Here is a 23,836-nt window from a genome sequence, read left to right as displayed (position 1 = left end):
CGTCATCTAGGTTTTAAGCCCCACACGCATTAGGTATTTCTTCTAATGCTATCCCTCCCCTTTCCCCCCACCCCATGACAGGCCCCAGTGTGTGATGTTCCCCTCCCTATGTCCATGTGTTCTCATTGTTCAACTCTCACTATGAGTGAGAACATGCAGTGTTTGGTTTTCTGTTCCTGTGTTAGTTTGCTGAGAATAATGGTTTCCAACTTCATCCCTGTCCCTGCAAATGACATGAATTCATTCTTTTTTATGGCTGCATAGTACTCCTGGTGTATATCTGCCACATTTTCTTTATCCAGTCTATCATTGATGGGCATCTGGGTTAGTTCCAAGTCTTTGCTATTGCAAATAGTGCTGCAATAAACACACATGTGCATATGTCTTTATAGTAGAATGATTTATAATCCTTTGGGTATATACCCATTAATGGATTGCTGGGTCAAATGGTATTTCTGGTTTTAGATCCTTGAGAAATTGCCACACTTCCACAATAGTTGAACCAATTTACACTCCCACCAACAGGGTAGAAGTGTTCCTATTTCTCCTCATCCTCTCCAGCATCTGTTGTTTCCTGACTTTTTAATGATCACCATTCTAACTGGCATGAGATGGTATCTCAATGTGGTTTTGATTTGCATTTCTCTAATGACCAGAGATGTTGAGCTTTTTTCATATGTTTGTTGGCCACATAAATGTCTTCTTTTGAGAAATGTCTGTTCATGTCCTTCACCCACTTTTTGATGGGGTTGTTTTTTTCTTGTAAATTTGTTTAAGTTCCTTGTAGCTTCTGGATATTAGACCTTTGTCAGATGGATAGATTGCAAAATTGTTCTCCCATTCTGTAGGTTGCCTGTTTACTCTGATGATAGTTTGTTTTGCTGCGCAGAAGCTCTTTAGTTTAATTAGATTGCATTTGTCAATTTTGGCTTTCATTACAATTGCATTTTGTGTTTTAGTCATGAAGTCTTTGCCCATGCCTATGTCCTGAATGGTACTGGCCTAGGTTTTCCTTCAAGAAGCTTTTCACTGGTGGTGGAAGATGAAAAGGGAGCAAGTGCATCACGTGGCAAGAGAGGGCGCAAGGCAGAGGAGGAGGTGCCTGTCTCCTTTAAATACCAGCTCTTGTGTGAACTAACAGAACAAGAACTCACTCATTACCATGGGGAGGGCACCAAGCTATTCATGAGGAATCTACCCCAATGACACAAATACCTCCCACTAGGTCCAACCTCCAACACTTGGGATCACATTTCTTTCTTTTTTTAAATAGAGACAGGGTCTCACTAATGTTGCCTAGGCTGGTCCTTGGACTCCTGGCCTCAAGTGATCCTCCTGCCTCAGCCTCCCAAAGGGCTGGGATTACAGGCGTGAGCCACCATGCCTGGCCTGGGGATTACATTTCAACATGAGATTTGGAAGAGGCAAATATCCAAACCATATCATCCTAGAACAAGCACCAAAAAATTTAATAATAAATGAAAAGTCAATAGAAGAAGTAAAATGGAATAGAAAATACTCAGTTTATCCAAATTTCATGAAAGTACGCAAACTCTCCAGGAGTGGATAGTGAAGGAAGGAGAGGAACATAATGAACACAAGGCAGAGATCCCACCTTGGAAGAAAACGTAACTTCAGATACAAAATTACTTTACAGAATCTCTCTATAAGAACGTGAACTCAGTAAAAGGAGAGTTGAAAGGCAAGATGATAAATCAACAAAATAAGATGGAAAATAATATTGTAGACCTAAAGAAACAACAGTAGAGACCTAGTAAGTAAATTAGAAACAGCAAAGAATAGGATAGACCTTGGTGAAAATCAAATTACAGGTATAGATAAAAGATCTAAGACGATCACTGTGAATGTGTGCTGGGCATGGCGGCATATGCCTGTAATCCCAGCTCTTTGGGACTGTGTATAGGCAGGAGGATCACTTGAGCCCAGGAGTTCGAGATTAGCCTGGCAACATAGTGAGACCCTGTCTCTACAATTTTTTTTTTAAAGTTAGCCAGGCATGGTGGTGCATGCCTGTGGTCCCAGTTACTTGGGAGGCTGAGGTCGGAGGATCGCTTGGGCCCAAAGTGCCGGAATTGCTCAGGAGGCCGAGGCTGCAGTGAGCTATGATTGTGCCACTGCACTCAAGCCTGGGCAATAGAGCGAGCGAGACCTTGTAGAAATAAGAAAGAAAAAAGAGAGGAGAGGAGAGGAGAGGAGAGGAGAGGAGGAGGGCAGGAGGGAAGGATGGAAGGAGGGAAGCAGGCAAGGAGGAAAGGAGGGAGGGAGGGAGGAAAGGAGGGAGGGATGGAGGGAAGGGATGGGGTGAGGGAAGGAGGGAAGGGAGGGAGGGAAGGAGGGAAGGGAGGGAGGAAGGGAAGGAGGGAGGGAAGGGAGGGAGGGAGGGAAGGAGGGAAGAGAGTGAAGGAGAGAAGGAGGGAAGGGAGGGAAGGGAGGAGGGAAGGGAGGGGAGGAGGGAAGGAGGGAGGGAAGAGGAAGGAGGGAAGGGAGGGAAGGGAGGGAGGGAGGGGTGGAGGGAAGGGAGAGAAGGAGGGGTGGAGGGAAGGAGGGAAAGAAGAGGAAGGAGGGGAGGAGGGAAGGAAGGGAGGGAAGGAGGGAAGGGAAGGGAGGGAAGGGAGGGAGGGAGGGGAGGAGGGAAGGGAGGGAAGGAGGGAAGGAGGGAAGGGAGGGAAGGAAGGGAAGGGAGGGAGGGAAGGGAGGGGGAGGGAGGGAAGAGGGAAGGAGGGAAGGGAGAGAAGGGAGGGAGGGAGGGAAGGGAGGGAAGGAAGGGAAGGGAGGGAGGGAGGGAAGGGAAGGAGGGAGGGAGGGGAAGAGGGAAGGAGGGAAGGGAGAGAAGGGAGGGAGGGGAGGAGGGAAGGGAGGGACAGAGGGAAGGAGGGAAGGAAGGGAAGGAGGGAAGGGAGGGAAGGAGGGAAGGGAGGGAAGGAGGGAAGGGAGGGAGGGAGGGAAGGAGCGAAGGAAGGGAAGGAAGGGAAGCAGGGAAGGGAGGGAGGGAGGGAGGGAGGGATGGAGTTCTAGGATAAATGCCTCTTAGGCAATCAGCCAGAGAAAACAAATCATCCATAAGAGAAAAAATGAAGCAGGCCTCAGACTTTTCCACAATCAGACTCAGTACCAGAAGGCAACGGACCAAAGTCTACAACATATTGAAGGGGGAAGATGTGACCTGTGGACATTATATCCAAGATATAGAGCCAGGATGTATTCATCATTTTCTTGAGTTTCATTTAAATTTCTATTCTTCTGATACATTCAGGTAAAAGTAAATTCTTACAGAGAACAGCATCTATATAAACCCATTTTTACAAATGTATTTCTTTCTGCCTAACTCTTCTTTACATATATGTGCCATGGAGAGATGCCAAGAACCCTGTGGACAGTGGTTATTTCTAGGTAGTGGGCTTGGTTCGATTGTTTACTTCAATCTCTTCCTTGTCGCATTGGCACCTGCCTCACGTGGCCGTGGGGAATATAAAGACGCGACACAGGAACATGCTTTGCATGGCTCCTGGCACAGGAGGCTTTGAAAACTAGAGCACTGGAGTCTGCTCTAAGCAAGCTTGGTTAGTGGAACCAGCCTGAAACCTGAGAATCTGTCACTTTTCAGCTTGCTAGTGAGAGGGATCTCAGAATCATAGAAGGTGGTCCCTGAATATCTGCTGCTCTGAATTAAGCTGAAACCACACAGTGACAACCCATTTTGAGAGAGCCCCTCACAGGTAGTCACTCCTGAAGCACCAGACCACTGAGGGGAATTCTTATTTAAGGCGAGGAAAATGACCAAAGGCTGGGAAGGGAGAGGATCCAATTGCATGAGCCATACATTCACCCTTAAAGAACTGGACCCTGACTCTTTCCAAAGCTACCCAGCAGGCCGACAACCCTGGGCGCCGTATGGAGGACGCTGGAGTAAAGACTGTTCGCACGAGGAAACACGTTCTGTCTCAAGGTTATGTCTAATGACCTGGCTTTGCTTGTCTAACATAACTGCAAATTACTCAGCTATTTGCCCTTTTCTGTTAAGATTTTTCCCATCATTAAAAAAAAAAAAAGTTGAAAATATAGAAGCAGCAGAAAGAACAACATCACAGCCAGAGGCATCTCACTTAAGGACAACCTGAGAATTTTGGAATATTTTCTAATCCACTACAGATATTCCATACACATCTTCTGTGTTATTATTAACTCTTCATGGATATCCTTGTTCCTGGCTGTAGATTTTACCACGTGGCTATATTGTGACTCATTTAGCCTTTTCCTATTCTTAGGCATTGACGTTATTCTTATAAATAATGACACCACGGCTAGCTTTGTAGATAATGTATTTTCTATATTTGAAAGTATTTCCTCAGGAAAGATTCAAAGAACAGGAATTACCATGCCAAAAGATATTGAAATCTTTAGCTATATAGTTTAAAAATACTCACCTTGATTTCCCGTACAATATCTAAGGTTCAAGTCATTATTTATGCTGAGATTCTTCAAAAACACATTGTAATCTACTGCAGTATCGTTGTGGATGTTGTAGTGTTTCGAAAACCTAAAATACAAACGTTCTTTAGCAATGAGAAATTATGAATCTAAAATGAAGCAAGTTTGTTACTAAGGTATCCTTTACACTTGGACTGGCTTTAATTTTAATGTCTGTTTCTAGCTACAGAGGGAATTAAAAAGTAAACCCCAGAAAATGTTACTGTCGGATTTTTTTTTTAATACAGCTAGTTCGAGATCACTTCTCCAGCCTACAGATGGATGCATAGAAATTAGAGTGAGACAGAGATGCTGCTGAACCTGTTGAGGAATATCCCGACCTAGACAGCACCTAAGGAGTTTCTCCCAGCTCTGGCGGGAGGGGAGCTGGGGCTCAGTCTGCACGGCAGCCGCCTCTCCACTCCGACAGCAGAAGCAGGTCCCATTTGCCTTTAATAATTGGAGGGAAATGAGTCAGCCAGCACAAAATTTCCATAAGCAGGGAAATGGAGAGCTGGGTGGAGGAGCCAGCAGAGATGATCTCCACTGAGCATATCCTTTCTCTAGAGAGAAACTGAGGCCCACAGATGGCATATGCTTTCAAAACAGGGGATGGGTGGAGAAGGCAAAGTTTCTCTTGAAGCATTTCATGATTTTTATATGTAACATACAAGACTTTTTAAAACAGCAAACCACTGTCTATTCCTGAAACATACTGAGATAATTTTTTTTTTTTTTTTTTTTAGGCAGAATCTCGCTCTGTTGCCCAGGCTAGAGTGTGGTGCTTGCAATCTCAGCTCACTGCAACCTCCACCTCCCAGTTCAAGCAATTCTCGTGCCTCAGCCTACTGAGTAGCTGGGATTACAGCCATGCACCACCACGCCTGGCTAATTTTCATATTTTTAGTAGAGACGGGGTTTTGCCATGTTGGCCAGGCTGGTCTCGAACTCCTGGCCTCAAGTGATCTGCTCACCTCAGCTTCCTAAAGTGCTGGAATTACAGGCATGAGCCACTGTGCCCAGCTGAGATAACCTTTTTTTAAAGTTAAGATAAATAAGACGTTTGAATTTTTAAAATAAATTTTCTATTATTCAAGTCTTCCACCTGATAAATGGTTTTCTAGATCATTTCTGTGTTATCACATTTCTAAAAATTGATGGTTTTTAAATGTTTGGTTATATTATCTCCATATGTGTTGATTTCTATAATTATCTAATCTCATACTGCTTTCTAAAAATTTAGTAATTATCACTTAAAGTATTTGTTATTTTTGTTTTCCAAATTTAACAAAGAGTAATGTCATCTAGTTATTTCAATGCATACCCTTTTTTCCCCACTTTGATGACTCTTGCCTATTGTTTTAATAAGATAAATGATCTCTAGGTGTGATCGCTGCCAGATGTTAATAGTGAAACTCCCTAAACAGCTTCATCTTTCATCTATGGTCTCTGTCTTGTGAAAATGAGGTGGTAAGTTTGAGAAACCAGAAGGCCCAATTGAGGGGAGAAGGGTGTGACTCCAATCAGCTCATAAACCTCTCCAGCGTCACCACCTGGAACTGGGTTTCACTCATCTGCTCAGGCAACAGGCTGAACTGTAGTGATTTGTCTGCTGGTTTTACAAGGCTGCTCATAAATGATTTCACCTGTATCAAACACGCTGGCCTCCAGGGCAGTGGAGAGTAGGCTGGAGGGAGATGGGAAACACAAAACTCAATGGGTTTTGAGATATCCTGATTCACTATGGGGCTTGGTGGTAATTGTATCTCTGGCCTCTTATTTTATGTAGGTTGGACAGTAGTCTGCTGCCTAAATGGAACAGGTCATCAGAGGGTAAAGGGCATTCACGGAGTCTTCATGATGATGAGATGGTCACCGTGAAATCAGCCCTACTATGTGCAAGCGCGTCACAGACATGTTGTGTACATTACGTTGAGTCTTCATCCCAGCCCTGAGAGGTGGGCTGCCCAGTCCCCCCTTTTTTTTTTAAGATGGAGTCTCGCTCTGTCGCCAGGCTGGAGTGCAGTGGTGAGATCTCAGCTCACTGCAACCTCCGCCTCCCGGGTTTAAGCGATTCTCCTGCCTCAGCCTCTCAAGTAGCTGGGACTACAGGTGTGCACCACCATGCCTGGCTAATTTTTGTACTTTTAGTAGAGATGGGGTTTCACCATGTTGGCCAGGACGGTCTCAATCTCTTGACCTCGTGATCCACCTGCCTCAACGTCTCAAAGTGCTGGGATTACAAGCGTGAGCCACCGTGCCCGGCCAGTCCCCATTTCTTTAAGAGAAAATTGAGTCTTGACAAGGCCCAGGAGCTACCCTGAGGCCCTAGAACCAGGGAGGAGAGAACACAGACTTCACCTCCAGCAGCCTGACTTCAAGGCCTGGGCCATTTCTACCACACCAAGAGCCGAATGTTGATATTAAATAGAAAGCTGTTAGATAAAAGAGAGGATTCAAAAATGCATCGTGTTTCTTCCTCAAAAATAAAAAAGACAAAGTTAATACTGAAGCAGCTTCTCCAGGAAAGAGTATATTCTTGAGCTTCAGTAAGAAAAGCATTAAAGCAATTGAAGAAATGGTCTACTTTTGATCTGTGTTTCTGAGTCTAAAAGAAAGCAATTCTATTATGTTCAGTTTCTCAAGCCTTATCATGAAAATAGCATTGTTTTTGAGGCTTAAAAAAATCTCAAATAAAAATTTGTGGAGTTCTTTATTATTCAATACTTATGAGATGGGGAAACAGACAGTAACATTTTTTATAGATTTACTAGGTTGGAGACTGCAGTGCCAAACACAAGGTTTATTGTCAAATAAAACACTGTTTTGTTTTTTGATTGCCTGTTTTAGAAGAGTGCTGCCTCTGTTCTATAATTGCGTGCACAAAATTATTTAATTTGTTTTGTTTGGATCTTATTCTGGACACTTTCCCAGCCGGAAAAGATGTAAAAATTAAAACATCTATTATGTCTTTTATATTCTGAGGTAGGTTATAAAGAGAAAAAAAAGAAAAAGATACTCAAAAGAGTAGGAGATGCCATTTTTTCAAGTCTGCCTGCTTTTCAGGCCCTGCAGCGTCAGTGACATGTCACATGCCCTCTGGACTTCCTTGCCTCAGGGGCAAATTCTTCCACTCTGCTTCTAGCAGCAGCCACACTGTCTTTATGAGATACAAGGAGCTACCGGGACCCATTTTCATAGCAACTTAGAACACCAGTGCAATGCGAAAAGCTTGGGCTCCAGGTGAAATGAGGCTTGGTGCTTTTGTTAACGGTCTGGAGGGTATTTAGAAAAGTGTTTGGGAAAAGGCATGAAGAGGGAATGGACCTTTCGGCTAGGTACTGTAGAAATTAAGCTAGACATGGGCCCATCTTCCAGTGGCTTTCACTCAAAACTCAAGTAGTCACAGAAGCCAAACATTTGGCTTCTTCTAAATGATATGGAGTTTATAGAAGGCTCAAAAATATGCCCGTTGAGGCTTCTGTGTGCTGCCCTTAGAGTCAGGAGCAGGTGGTGGTGGTGTTCAAACGCCATGAAGCAGCTAAATGTTCTGCTGTTCGTTATCCTCCTGCCGTACACCCCTCCACCTCAGCAACAACGGTCCTCAAAGGAAAATTAAGTCTCCGTTATTGTATCAGGATGCAGAGCCAACGGGGAGCACAGCAACAACGCGTGAATCCTGAAATTTGTCATTCTTCTCCTAACCCCAGGCTTTGAGTAAAAATCAACAGCGAACTAGAAATATGTGGGATGGGGGGGCGGGCACAATGCCAAGTGGGGAAAGAGACAATTGGTGATGGATTACTCCAATAACCTGGATGTGTTCAAAGCTGCGGGCCAGAGGACGGACCCCAAGGGTGCTTAAGGAATGAGAACCATTAGCTCTCACTTTTGAGAATGCATGGGGAGCTTTAGGAACATGAGAGAATGTCCAGGGAGTGCCTCTTTGAGAAATAAGGCGTGTGTGTGTGAGGCGAGGGGAGGATGAGAGATGGATGGAGCCAATGAACCCAACAGGTCTCATTCTGAAATTGGTTAAAAGTTCTACTGAGCAATCTCTCACCGTGCCTTCATTTGCTTACTTTTCGTATTCCTCGTCTCTTAACTTCAAACAGAAGGTCTCCAGAACCCTTCTTAGCTCCTGCGGTTGAACCAGTCCAGTCTTGTTAACATCAATGAGCTTAAAGGCTTTCATAACAGTCTTAACGTTTTTGAAAACCTATGTATAAAAAGTGATTTAGGAAAAGTCAAAAGATCTAGTGTTAGAAACCAAATGGTAATAAAAATGTGAAAGTTTTTTTTAATACTTTTTATAAAATAAAATGTTTTCAAAGACTCACAGTGATAAGCATTGCAAAAATGACATGTCTACGGAAAAAAGAACACTTTGCATTTATTGAATGTTTTCGAGGCAATTTTCTCTGTAAATGGTCTTAGTAATTTAAAAAAAAATCTCTTTCTGATGTAAAGCAATAAGTCTCATACACAATTCATTCCCTTTTAGGGCCATATGAAAAAATCTTTGTTAATTGATACTTAAAAACTACAGTTCTGGCATGGCTGGACTTGTACAATTTTTATTTTTCACAGCCATATGCAAACTATTTTTACTAGGAGCTGGAAAATATGACTGTATATTTCAACCCCTCTAAATTTTTTAAAGATATCACAGAAAAGTTTTGTAGAGACTTCTCCAGATTCAGCAAATGATATTTATTGGGTGCACAGACACATACGACATTAGGATAAGCCCTGCGGATCTGCAGGGAGCACCCAGGATATTTATTGGGCGCAAAGACGCACACAGCGTTAGGATAGGCCCTGTGGATCTGCAGGGAGCACCCAGTTGTGCTCTTGGCCTTAAACTACTCAAAGAAAAGAAGCACAGAGCTGTGTGATGGAAGCCTTTCAACCCCTCTGAAGGAGGTACCATTTCCCCAATGTTAGATACGGAAACTGACTGCTCCCTGCTCACACTCCACACCTTGTTATTACCAAGGACTGCTGACTCTGCACAATCCAGCCCCACGCTGCAGCCGCCCACCCCCCATCTTTCCAGCTCACTCCCTCGGGCGCCCAAAGCTCACAGCCTTGACCCACTGGGCCCTCCCCTGAGCTCTGGCCTCCCTCCACACTCCTCCACGCCTCTCAGCCTCACTTCCTTCCTAACCCGCCCATCAACACCTTTGCCACTTGGCTTATATGCTTGACTCCTTCCTCCCCTCTGCCCCCTCCTACTCTCTTGGTGAGACCCTAACCGGGGGAAACCCAACTCACCACCTCTTCCAAACCTGTCCAAATGGCCTGACGTGGCTGAAGAGAATGGGCACACCTCCCTGGCTCTCCTAACTTGAGACCATTAACTCCACCAGGACGGGTGCTGCGTGGTAATCCCTCTTTACTGACATGGTCCACCCCATACATCATCACTGTCACACGCACATGCACAGATACTCACATGCACACACACATCACTTACACACACATATATTCATACACACACCTGTGCATGTACTCATACACACACCATCACTCACACATATATTCACACACACATACGCACAAATACATGCATACACACCATCAGTCACACACACATATATTCATACACACACACCCCTGTGCATATATTCACACACACATCACTCACACGCGTATATTCACACAGATACTCACATGCACACACGCCATCACTCACACACACATATTCATACACACACACTCACCTGTGCATATACTCACACATACACCATCACTTACACACATATATTCTCACACACATGCACAGATACATGCACACACACCATCACTCACACACATATTCATACACACACCTGTGCATATACTCACACACACAGCATCACTCTAACATATATTCACACACACACATGCACAGATACATGCACACACACCATCACTCACACACATTCATACACACACCTGTGCATACTCACACACACTCACACCATTACTCACACACATATATCTCACACACACATACCTGCACATATACTCGCATACTCACACCATCACTCACATATACATATCACACACACATGCATATACTCACACACCTGCATATACTTGCATACCCACACCATTACTCACACACATATATTCGCACATATATTCACACACACATGCACATACACTCACACACAACCTGCATATACTCACATATTCACACCATCACTCAAATATATTCACACACACACATACATGCACACTCACATGCAAACACACCATCACATGCACATATATTCATACACACACCTGTGCATATACTCACACACACTCACACCATCACTCACACACATATATTCACACACACCTGCATATACTCACACACACGTGCATATACTCATTCACACCATCACTCACACACATATATTCACTCGCACACACGCACATATACACACACACCTGCATATACTCACACTCATACCATCACACATACATATATTCACACATGCCTGCATATACTCACACTATCAATCACACACATATATACACACACACCCGCATATACTGACACACACACGTGCATATACTCACACATTCACACCACCACTCACACACATATATTCACTCACACATGCACATATACACACACACCTGCATATACTCACACTGACACCATCACTCACACACATATACTCACACACACCTTCATATACTCACACACACCATCAATCACATACACATATATTCACACACACACGCATGTACTCACACACACACCTGCATATACTCACACACACACTCTCACACACATACATTCACATACATATGCACATATACTCGCATGCACCATCACTCACACACATATTCACACACATACATGCACATATACTCATACACCATCACTCTCACACATATATTCACATACACCTGTGCATATACTCACATGCACACACACTTGTACATATAATCACACACACACCATCACTCACACACATATACTCACACATATACCCAAATTCTCTTGCACATATATTCACACACACTTGCATATACTGTCATACACACCATCACTCACACACACACTCGCACATACCCCATCCACACAGCCATTCCCACCTTCTCCACTCTCCTAACCTCCAATTTCTCCTCCCGCCTCCTGCTTTACTGACAACCTTACTTCTTATTTAACAGGGAAAACAGAAACAACTAAAAGACAGCATTCCCATTCCCCACACCCACTTGCAGCTGGCCTGGCTCCATCCCCACATGAGACAGGTGCCTCCTGTCCTGTTTTAAGGGATCAAGGGATGAAACTCCGTGATCCTACCTATGGCCAGGTGGGGCCATGTGACGCACATGACCCTGACCCTGTCCCCAGGCGAGGAAGTGCTCCTGCCTGTCCTACTCCCTCTCAGGTCACCCCATGAAGAGCTGTCTCAGAAACAGAACCTCCCTCCTTGCCTCACCTCTTCCTCCAGTCACCCATTCCCTTGGACTGAAATCCCCTCAAGATTATCTCCAATGTGTCCCCCTCTCTTAAAACCTCTCCAATCACTTTTGTCCACACTACTGCACAAACACTGTTCTTGTCAGCATGACCAAAGACTTCCACCTTGTCAAACCCAAGGGCCACTTCTCAGTCCTCATCTTGCTGTCCCAGCAGCCACCTTTGACACAGCTGCTTGGACCTTCTTCCTTGAGGCACTTTTGCTACTTAGCTTCCAGAGCCAACGCTCTCTCTCCTTCTCCTCCAGCCTCCTTGGAGTCTCCTTCTCAGTCTCCCTTGCTAGTTCCTCCTCCTCTTCCCATCTCTAAGCCTGAAGCATTTTAGGACTCAGTCCTCAGCCCTCTCTGCTTCTCTGACCACACTAACTTCTTGGTGGTTCACTCCTGTGGCTTCAATGTCCCACTGATGACTCCCACATGTCTGTCTTGAGCCCTGGACTCTTCTCAGAGCCCAGCTTAGAATATCCAACTGCCCATTTGACGTCCACCTTGAGACTCTTAACAGACATCTCAGGTTTACCAAACCCAAGCAGCTCTACCCACAGTCTCCCATCCCAACAAATGGCAAATCCATTCTATTGGGTTCCTTTTTGCTCATATCCCATATCCAGTCTACCAGGAAAGCCCATCAGCCCTTCCCTCCAGACCATTTCCAGAATTCAATCATGTCTTACCACCCCTACCCCGCTTCTCCCCGCACTCTGGGCTAGTGCAAGCCTCCCGCTTGGTCCTCCAGCCTCCACACTTGACTCCATGAAGCAGCCAAGTTTATGTTTAAATGTGAGTCTGAGCATGCCCTCCATGGCCAAAACCCCCCAGGGCTCCCATTCCACTCGCTGTGACCCACCAGGCCACACTCGACTGGCTCCTGGCCACCCCCGGCCATGTCTCCCTCCACCTGCCCCCCGCCTGCTGCTTTCTGGCCGCACCAGACTCCGCTGCTCCCCATGACTGCTCAGCCCCTCCCGCCTCAAGGCGCTGGCGCTTGTTGCTCCTTCTGCCTGGAACATTCTTCCCCCGATACTCACTGGCTCACTCCCTGGCTTCATTCAGGTCTTGGCCCAGAAAGGCCCTCCCTAATCACCGTGCAAATTAGGACTCCTCACCCCCAATTCTCTTCTCTCCAAAATCCTCTTCAACTGGCATCACCTCCTTTTGTTTTTATGGTCCGTCTCCCCCTCTGAGAGCAAGGTTTTTTCATGGCCCCAGCTCTAGGACAGCATCTGGCACAGTGTGGACACTCAGTGAGTATCTGTTGGAATGAATGAATTTGTCCCCTCCTCACCTGCCTGGAAAAGAGCCACGCTCTGTGGAAGCCTTGTGTTATATGTCTGCAAATACCTCCTCAGTCGACTGGCCCACGCATTCAGGACCAATCCTGAGTGCAGTCATGATGACATTCAGTGTCAATGTCATGATGATTACAGTAACATGATCTTCGCACAAACACGAATTGAACGGATGTCTGTTATGTGCAGAGCCCCATGCTTAACTCTATACCAGCCTCCTGACTACAGAACAGCTTACAACCAAAGAACATTGGCTAACATGGCCTCAGTATCCAAAATCGGGAATACTGAGTGCAGACGAGAGGGAAAGGCACCGGCAGCCAAGAGGGGAAGACACCAGCAGAAGCAAAGCCGGCTCCGGTGCCTCTGTCCTCCACTCCACCGCTCTGTCTAAAAGAGGGGGCCCCAGCCACTGACAGCGCCTGCTCTCATGGCCAGATAAAAATCTCTGCACTTTGTCTGCTGCCAAAGCCAGATTTACCTCCTTTGGTAAAATGGAGGACATGAGGCGATGCGCTTTTTTAAAACCCCAGAGCAACCCATATGGATCTCCAGCGTGAGCACCGGGAAGCGGCAACCTGGCAGCGAGCTCACACCCACCAGAGCAACGTCTCCAAGGCTCTTATCATTTGTCAGACTGAAGTTTGGCAAGGGCTGAAGAATTGAGCTGCAGATGGTGAGGCTTATCAAAGGCAACAAAGTTAGGGCCGTGGTGTCCAAGACTTGTCCCACACAGGGGAGGAGAGAAGAAAAAAGTAAGAAGAAGGAATAAAATGGCTAAGCTGAGGCCCCCAACAATAGTGACTGTGCACACCCCACCCCCTCCTTTCCCAGCCATGGTTTCCGGGCTCCGGGCTCCAGCCATGCTGACCGACTTTGAATTCACAAGCATATTGGGGCTCTTCTCACCCACTGTGAGCTCCTATTTATAGATGGTCTGACCCCTGCTTTATCTGCCCCTTCTCACTCTGCCTCGGTTGTGGGGCCTCCTCCTTCTTTCTTACATGCACCAAGCTTGCTCATGCCTCCCTCCCTGCCTTCGTTCAGGTCTCCATCCCACACCGCCACTGAGGCCTTCCTCACTCGCCTATTCGAAAGCGCACCTTCATCCTGTGCTGGCCACTTGCTTCATTTTTCTTCTTAGCATTCATCAACACCTGGACCATTTCCTATTTATTTCTGTAGCTGTTTACTGTCTTTCTTCCTCCATTGAAATGTAAATTCCACGAAGCAAGAAGTTGGTTTTGTTTGCTGCCCTATCTTCAGGGCTCAGAATAGTGCCCGGATGCAGCAGATGCCCATAAGTATACGTGCAGAATGGATTCGCACGCCATGTCTGCGGCCCTTCCCTGTCCTGCCACTGTCCACTCTGGGGCAGGATTCGGTATCTTCTCTTCTGGCTTTCCTAATTATCCCTCCGTCCAGCCATGGGTGGAACCCTGACTTCCACCCTGCGATCTTGATTTTTGCCCGCACTTGGTAACTAGCTCCCTCCCCTGGGGGCAGGGGAGACCTGGTCTCTGCTCACCTGTCATTCCATTCCACCCTTCAAATCCCCAGCGCCTGGCGGGAGGCGTGCTCAGAGAGCCAAATCCACCGAGAGAGGGAAAAACCGCTGCACCGATAACAAAAGGGGAAAGGTCCCTGCTTCTTGCAGCCTCCCTCCGAACCAGCATGCTTCTCAGAAAAGAACATCTTGCCCCAGTATCACCTGACGTCATTACCCATGGAGACCTAACTCCCTTCGTTCCAGGTGTGGCAAACTACTGCCCATCACCTGATTTCATACACCTGCAAGCTAAGAATGGTTTAACATTTTTAAATGGTTGAAAAAGAAATCAAAAGAAGGCTAATATTTCATGACATGCGAAAGTTATGTGAATTTCAAATTTCAGTATCCACAAATAAATTGTATTGGCACACAGCCACGCCCACTCATTTACATATTGTCTAGGGACTGCTTTCCCCTCCAAGGGCCGAGTGGAATAGTTGGGAAGATATTTACTCCTAAGCCTTTTATGGAAAAAGTTCACTGACCCATATTCCACTCCCCCACCCTACACACTGTCCTCACTGACTTACATCTGAGTGGGTGAGGACATTTCAGGGGAGTTCTTTGTGCACAAACATGAGGAAAAGCACTGAAGATTTTAAAAGGAAACCAAAGCAACAGCTAACTATGCCTTAAATTAAAGGCTCAGAGCCAGGAAATGGGCCTGCATGGTCCCAGAGTCTGGTCCCAACCCTCTTGCCCCTCTCCTGGCCAGAGACCTGGTCCCAGCCCCACCCTGCGCAGCCCCCACCAAGCCTGGCGCTGATTCCAGCCTGGCTCCCTGAGCCTTGCTCAGGGCCGTATGCTAGCCCTGTGCCTGAGAAGGTGCTGCCCTCCCGGCACCCCCACTGCACCCCAGCCCCTCCACTGCACCCCGGCCACCACCGCAGCACTGCAGAGCCTGGGAGCAGGATAGTATCTGACCCTCTAGGTGTCCTTAGAGCCAGGTCTGGGTAGCTGTTCGGACCTCGGCATAATGGCTGAAGCAAGTGATCTAGGGGAGGACCATGAGACCAAACCCACTGGGCTCTTCTGCCTGGAGAGCAAGGCTGGGGAAGGCAAGACAGAAAGCTCTGAAGTTCCAAAGTGCGGCTGCATAAGCCAAGCCCGTTACCTAGAATTTAAAGCAAGGAAACGAAGCCCCATGTCACATAGGAGTGAAGTGAAAGAAGGAAGTGATCATGAAAAATAAAAATAATAAATTTTTATTTTATTATTACCTAAAAAGTAATAGCAAGACAAAATATTCAGTTAAAAAGATTTAGGTGAACTGATGAAGGGCAGAATTATAAATGTTACTACAAGAAGCAGAGACTGTCTGACCTTTAAGATGAAAGCAGGAGAGTGGGGAAAATGAACCCTCTCCCAGGCAGGGTGGTTTGCCCACTGAAAGGCACACAATTGCTCTGGGCTGGAGCGACCCCCACTGGACAATCCCAGTGTATCAAATCACCTCTTTGCCTCCTTCCTCTCCACAAGGGACCTGAAGGGCAGAATGATGTAGTGACTAGTCACAGGCTCTGAAATGAGACTTCAAATCCCAGCTCTGCACCTGTTATTTAGGTAACCTGGGGAAAGCAGCCTGATTCCTCTAACTTCAGCTTCCTTGCCTGTGAAATGAGAATGAATAAGGATATAGGTGTGTGGTGTGTGCTTAAGATGAAAGGGGCTCATGTGTGCAGGTGCTTCACACACGGAACACATTCAGTAAATGGTGGTGAAACGAGAATTGCTGACTGGGATCAAAGGCTAAGAATAGAGATCCAAATAACCACACACCCATGTCAGGGAATATTAAGCGGCTGAACTCACATTACTCTCCCCAACCCCAGTCCCTCCTTCACTCCTCACTCTCCACAGCACCATTGCCCAGACTAAGAAAACAGAAGCCTAGAGATGGAGGAAGGTCTTGAACAGGCATGAGTCCAGAGCCAAGGCTAGGGCCTGGATCAATGAATAACTGGTAAGTGGACGGACGGATGGCTGGGTGAGTGGATGGATGGATGGCTGGGTGGTGGATGGATGGATGGCTGGGTGAGTGGACGGACGGATGGCTGGGTGAGTGGACGGACGGATGGCTGGGTGAGTGGACGGACGGATGGCTGGGTGAGTGGACGGACGGATGGCTGGGTGAGTGGACGGACGGATGGCTGGGTGAGTGGACGGACGGATGGCTGGGTGAGTGGACGGACGGATGGCTGGGTGAGTGGACGGACGGATGGCTGGGTGAGTGGACGGACGGATGGCTGGGTGAGTGGACGGACGGATGGCTGGGTGAGTGGACGGACGGATGGCTGGGTGAGTGGACGGACGGATGGTGGGTGAGTGGACGGACGGATGGCTGGGTGAGTGGAGGACGGATGGTGGGTGAGTGGACGGACGGATGGCTGGGTGAGTGGACGGACGGATGGCTGGGTGAGTGGACGGATGGATGGCGGGTGAGTGGACGGATGGATGGCTGGGTGAGTGGATGGATGGATGGCTGGGTGAGTGGACGGATGGATGGCTGGGTGAGTGGATGGATGGGTGGGTGGGTGAGAGGATGGATGGATGGCTGGGTGAGTGGATGGATGGATGGGTGGGTGAGTGGATGGATGGATGGGTGGGTGGGTGGATGAATGGATGGATGATGAATAAATGGGACAGGTGGGTGAATGGATGGGTGGATGGATGATGGATAGATAGGTAAATGGATGAATGGATGGAAGAAGGGATGAATGATGAATGAATGAATGAATGGGGAATGGATGGATGATGAATGAATGAATAAATGGATGGGTTGTGGACGGATGGATGGGTGGGTGGATGATGGATAGATGGGTAGATGGATGAATGGATGGATGATGAATGAATGGAAGGGCTATGGACAGATGGATGTGGGGATGGATGATGAAGGATGGATGGGTGGATGGATGAGTGGGTGGGTAGGTGGGGAGATTGCAAGCCAAGACAATCCTTGTAGAGACAGGACAGGAACCTGCAAAAAGGGTAGACAGGCATCTCATTTCCCAGTGGATTCAGTGATCTGCTCTGCACCTACCTGGGAAGAGGAACTGAGACTCGGACAGAGACAGTGGAGCAGGGCAGAAGCAGCAGATGAAAGCAGCCTCAACACCTGTTTTGGTATGGATGGGACTTGTGAATTTTCCATGGGTTAAGAGGACACCACAAAAGGTAGAAAGCTTGAGCTGTCCTGCTCCCAAGGGACTGCTCATCAGGGGAGGGGACCCAAGCAGCCAAAGGAAGGGAGCTGGACCACCAGGAGTGGGAGCTGAGGCAGTCCAGAGGGGGCTAAGTCAGGGCTGATCCTCCTCAACTGGAAACCATGAAGTTCAGAGGCCCCCAAAGCACTGTCCTAATTATTCCCCATGGGCCCTATAAGAGAGCTTCCCAGAGAGGACCCAGGTAAGAGAGAGAGAGACATGCTCTCCTTCCCCAGCCCTCATCCCAGACCCCATGATCTGGGGGAGAAAGGAAGCAGAAAGAGGGAGGGAGGTACAGCCAGTGAGCTGGCGCTATCCACTCCAGGGCCCTCAGGCTGGGAGGAGCTGAGAAGTGCGTGCTGAACCAGCCCCACACTTGAGGTTTAAACTGAACTCGCCTGCACTGGACCTGTTTAGACCTAAATGTGACCAGAGAGCCACCAGATCTGCTGAAGATATTCCTATGGGACAAGAGAGGGAGATTCAGCAGCTCCTGTTGGAGAAAACTGAGAGCTAAGAAATCAAACTGCTTCATATTTGTACCCCACTGAGTTCAGATGGTTCCATAAACTGCTAACCATGGATGCTATTATTACTCCAGAGTTCTTTGTTTAAAATTCTTTTTATAGCACTTTGAGCTCCAGGAAGGAAAACCGTGAACTCAAATAAATCTGACCACCCAGGCTTTAAAGAAGATGAGAAAAGGCCGAATGTTTCCTCTCTGAAGCCCAGAATTCCCACTCCGCCTAGAAAACAATCCCTCTGGAGGCCTGGTACTGATGTGGCCCTTCCCGGAGGCAGGCCAAGCTTCTTCATGCCACAGCATAACCTGCAGACAAACTTAAACCTTCTACAATTTCATTCTTATTGGCTTCCGTGTAGCTGTTTTCTGTGCAGCTCCTCACCCGGAGCCACTTTTTCTCACCTGGCTTCTAAGAGAAGGGGGTCAGGAACTGCATCCCACCCGCCTGCCTGTAGACTGAGACTGAGCCCCAAGGGGAGGGGGCTTCGGGCACCCCCACGTCTTGGCACAGCAGCAAGCGGAAGAGTTCAGCACCCACGGCTGTCAGTCTGGCACCTTTCTGTCTCCACCACTAAATTCATTTTAAATTTAAGAAGTACAGATTTGAAATGAAACCATGAAAAAGGATTTCTCTTACAATAAACACATCAATGCTCATTTTCCTTATTATTCTACTTTTGGCTATTTTGTATAAAATCTTTAATTAAAGTTTTTCTTTGAAATTGTCATTATCAACCCAGAAGAAAGGAAGGGGGAAAAAAGAACAACACAGCTGTGCAAATATGAAGCACTATTCAGGACTAAATGAACTGGAACGAAATAAGTAGCTTGACTGTTATGTTCTTAGTTTTGGCTCTGTATTCTCAATAGCACAGTCTAACTTGTCACTTTATATCGATTCCATCTGTTTACACTCTGCAGAGTATTGGCTTCCTACCGTGAACATTTCCTATTTACCAGCTGGTAGAGATGCGCCAAACCAGATAGGAAAAAATTAGGCTACATTCAGAACCTCATAAACACAAACTTCCAATCCAGGGACAAGCGGGAAGGCGGGGGCAGGCATCGTTCACCTTTCACGAAAGCCTCGCCTCCCTGCCTCTGGGCTGATGCTCTCATTGCTCTGGCAGTTGCCCTCACAGGCCAAGGACTACAAATTTCTTTACTGAACATAGGCATACCCTGCCTTTACCAAAAATCGAACAAGCTTACTGAAAAAGATATCCAAATAAGATCCACAAAAATGGAGAAAAGAAAGCTGACCCCGAAAAAATGAGCTAAAGAAACCTAAAAGTCATAGTTGACACAAGGAAGCAAAACTCTGGTTCAGGGTCTCCTTGCAGCCAAGGTGAAGAGGGAAACTCGTGCTTATATAAAGTCCACAGGCCACATAAACCTTCCCCCACATTCGATTTTTCATTTTTAAAATGCTTACCTGTAATGTATAGCTTACAGACTTCTTTTAAGAAACTCTAGCTACCCATTGAGCTTATGATACAGCTATGAAAAGGTGCCCTGTCTATAAACTGAGGGACTTACAAGGGTGCCAGGCTGGGTGTGGTGGCTCATGCCTGTAACCCCAGCACTGTGGGAGGCTGAGGCAAGAGGATTGCTTGAGGCTAGGAGTTCAAGACTAGCCTGGGCAATATAGTAAGACCCCATCTCTACAAAAAATTAGAAATTAAAATTTTAAAAAGGGCTGCTGATCTATAAGAAATGTTTCCTTTCTTTCCTTTCTTTCTTACCCAGCCCACACTCATAGGATGGATACTCCACCTCAGCTGCCACAGGCCAAGAATCTTGGGGCCCCTAAGAGCCCTGGCCTCAGCTCACTCATAGGACAGAGCTGCACACCAGCAGGGGCAAGCCTGGAAGATCAGAAGCCACCATGCTGACCCAGCATCCTGCTGCTTGTCTGGACCTCATGGGAGAGGATGCTGCTTTGAGAAAGATAAACCGAAGAAGACTGTTCAGGTTATGTGAAAAGCTTCCCAGGCTGGGCCAACGCTGGGTACTGCCACGTGGCTGTAGCACTTTGCCAAGAGCATAGCCAGCCACAGACCACCTCACCTAAGAAATAGACCAGAATCACATTTTAGAGTTGTCTGTCAACTCCCCCAGCATTTCCCAAAATGGCGTTCCTCCAAACACAAGTTCTTCTGGATCTAGAGCTAAACAAATAAAGGCTGGCTGCAGCAACATTCAATAGATTTCTATACGGCAGCCTCCTCTGAGCCTTCACTATGCTAATGTACATTGTGAATCCTCAAGGACTAGGGGAACAGCACTGGAGAAGTTGGGGCTGGCTCTAGGGGACCAAATCAGCAGGACCTAGTGGTTAACTGTATGTAGAGGGTGAGGGAAAGGAAAGTCAAAGTGGCGCCCAGTTTCTGCCTTGGTGACCTGAGTGGATGAGATCAACAATGTAGAATATGTTGTGGGTTTGGGGTGGAAGACTGTTAGTTCACTCAGTGCACACTCAGCTGGGAGTGCCTACGTCCTCCCCGTTCACCCCCATAGACATCTTTCCTCCTGGCAAATTGGTCCAGTTGGTGGGAGAACACCCACCCTGTGCCCTCCTGCCTGCCTTCTTCTGTTCATTCATGAATTCCTAGACTTAATGAGCCCCTGGTATGTACACACCATCTGAAGTCTTACCCTTCCTCTAAGGCCTGGTTCAAACCAATCACCCTCCCTGGGTACCTCCCCAGTAGCCAATAGGGATGGCTTTCTCTTACAAAGTCTTAGAGAGTTTACTGTCCACATCTCTCAGCTGTCAGTATGAGCAACTTGTATCACTTTATTCCCTAACTCCTCTTGATCTAGGTGATATACCACCCAATAAACACATTTTTGAACCATCATAATGTGTTGCTTATGCTTGTGTTCCCAAGGTGATTTTAAGTTTCTGGAGGACAAGAATCAGGCCTTAGTCTTCTTTGTATCCCCAATAACCACATGGTGTCCCTACAACACCAGTAGGTGCTCAACAAATGCAGATGATGATGGTAAGAGGGTGACCAATGACTTCCAAGCCTGATAACAGGTACCCCTGACTCCAGTTGCTTTCCCAGCAAATGTACCCATGATGCTGCCGACAGCACTCTCCTAAATACACCATAACCCCCTTATCAGAAACCTTCAGTCCTCCTCCTCCTGACCCATGACTAAGGGTTAAAATCTGGCCTTCAAATGCATCTTTTCCTCCAGTCTACCTTTCAGAACTGATCTGTCCCAACTTGCCTTGAGAAACATGACTCTACAGAATAGCCACAGGGCTTGTCTCCTTTCAGTGCTCTGGCCACATCCCGGCTTCCCTCTCCTCATGTTCTTTTTTTATGCCAGGTTGCAATTCTGAAAACTACCCCACATCTCTTCCCCTACCCCATCCTCAACGTGCATTGCAAGTCTATCTATGGTCCAAACTCAAGCTCCAATATCACCTTCCTCATCCAATTGTTCCTGGCTATTCCAAGCAATACGAACTTTTCTACAAAACTTTCTTTATTCATACAATAATTATTTACTGAGTGTATATCAGGCTCCAGGAACCGTTCAAGGCACTAAAGTTACAGCAGTGGACAGGACAGAAAAGGTGCCTGCTCCCACAGAACATAGATCCCAGTCATAAACAAGTAAACAAACAACATTTCAGAATGTTCTACGTGCTACGGAAAATGCACAGTTTTAGACAGGGTAGTCAAAAGACACCTCACCGGAGAGCTCTCTGGTGCAGAGCTCTGAAAGCTGGGGCGTTTAACTGAAGTTTACTGGATGCACAAGCAAAAGACATGGACATGTTCACCAGAGAAGCCTGAAAGGCTCTGGCTTATGTTTTGAACGGATAACTCTGGCTGTCATGTGGAATGCAGATTGTAACGGGCAAGACAGGCAACGGGAAATCCCGCTAAGGAGTCACTGACAAAGCACAGGCCAGCGACGATGGTGGCTTAGGCTATAATGATGGCAGTGGGGATGGATCAGAAGTGTCCGGGTTTGGGATCTAGTTCAGGATAGAGTAGACAGAACTTGCTGATGGCCGCGATATGGGAGGGGCACTGGTAAGGGAGAGGTAATCAAGACTGGTCCTTTGTTTCTGCTTGAACGAATGATGAGTGGTAGAACCATTTACTGACCTGGGAAGAAGGCTTCTCGGGGTGGGGCAGGAGGACAGTCACGAGTTACGTTTTTGTCTGTGGACACTGGTGAGTCTGGGGCCTCAGAAGGAGATATAAATGTGGGCACCCTCAGCATATAGCCCTCTTATCCTTCCCCTAGTAGCTTTCAATCCTAGAGCGGTGGTCCCTAACCTTCTTGGCACTGGGGACCAGTTTTGTGGAAGACAATTTTTCCATGGACCAGGGTGAGGGGGTATGGTTTCGGGATGAAATTGTTCCACCTCAGATCATCAGACACTAGTTAGATGATTCTCATAAGGAGCGTGCAACGTAGATCCTTGCATGCGCAGTTCACAATAGCGTTCGCGCTCCTATGAGAATCTAATGCCGCTGCTGATCTGACAGGAGGCGGAGCTCATGTGGTGATGCTCATTTGCCCACCGCTCACCTCCTGCTGTGCATTCTGGTTCCCGACAGGCCACCAACCAGTACAGGTCTGCAGCCTGGGGGATGGGGACTGCTGCCCTAGATGATCGCATGCCATCCTTTAACTTCCCACGTAAGAACTCGCATGCTTTGTGTCCTCTAAATACAAACTCCTAATTTTGTTAAGTAACTTCTACGGGCCTAGCACTATGGTGAGTTCATTTTATATTTATTCTCACATAGAATCCCAAAAACACTGAGAAAACCTTGCAATACTGTTCACCCAGTTCACAGATGGGGAAAGTCTCGCAAGAGGCAAGACTCGCTTGCTCAGGATCCCTCGGAGAGTCTGTGTTGGTGTTCAAATGCATGCTTGGGCTTGCTCAGGCCAGCGCTCCAGACTGTAGCCCCACACCATGCTGCTTTAAGCATTTACCCCTACAATCTTGTGTTTGCACTATTAATTTGTCACACACAGGAAGACAAAAAAAAAACAAAAAACTTAGTCTGAAATAATTGCAAATTCTGATATTTCAGAATCTTTGCTGTAGTTCATTCATGAAGGCTTTAGTAAATTAATGATACAGCAACCAAAAATAGGTCCTGGGGTAGAAGTATTCTCAATATAATTTTTTAATAAAATGCCAACGGATTATTTTGTGGTGTGAGATTCTCTAGATCAAAATATAAGTGCTACTCTTCATTTAGATGCACGTAGACACAAGAATAAAAGCTGTGACATTATTAATCACTATATTCAGTTATGA

General features: G+C 46.8%; 1 protein-coding gene across 1 annotated transcript in view; it reads right to left on the bottom strand.

Moving 5' to 3' along the window:
- Nucleotides 1–23,836, bottom strand: part of EFCAB6 (EF-hand calcium binding domain 6) — a 295,381-nt gene that overhangs the window by 211,789 nt on the left and 59,756 nt on the right. Inside the window, exons 6-7 of the mRNA XM_030815402.1 lie at nucleotides 8,571–8,707; nucleotides 4,446–4,558 (exon numbers count right to left, since the gene is read on the bottom strand). Coding sequence (XP_030671262.1) covers nucleotides 4,446–4,558; nucleotides 8,571–8,707 — 250 coding nt within the window. The remainder of the gene's footprint in view (nucleotides 1–4,445; nucleotides 4,559–8,570; nucleotides 8,708–23,836) is intronic.

The sequence above is a fragment of the Nomascus leucogenys genome, chromosome 7b (assembly GCF_006542625.1).
Source record: "Nomascus leucogenys isolate Asia chromosome 7b, Asia_NLE_v1, whole genome shotgun sequence".
NCBI classification, from domain to species: domain Eukaryota; kingdom Metazoa; phylum Chordata; class Mammalia; order Primates; family Hylobatidae; genus Nomascus; species Nomascus leucogenys.
The sequence above is the reverse complement of the archived record's forward strand: the minus strand, read 5'-3'. Positions and strand labels throughout refer to the sequence as shown.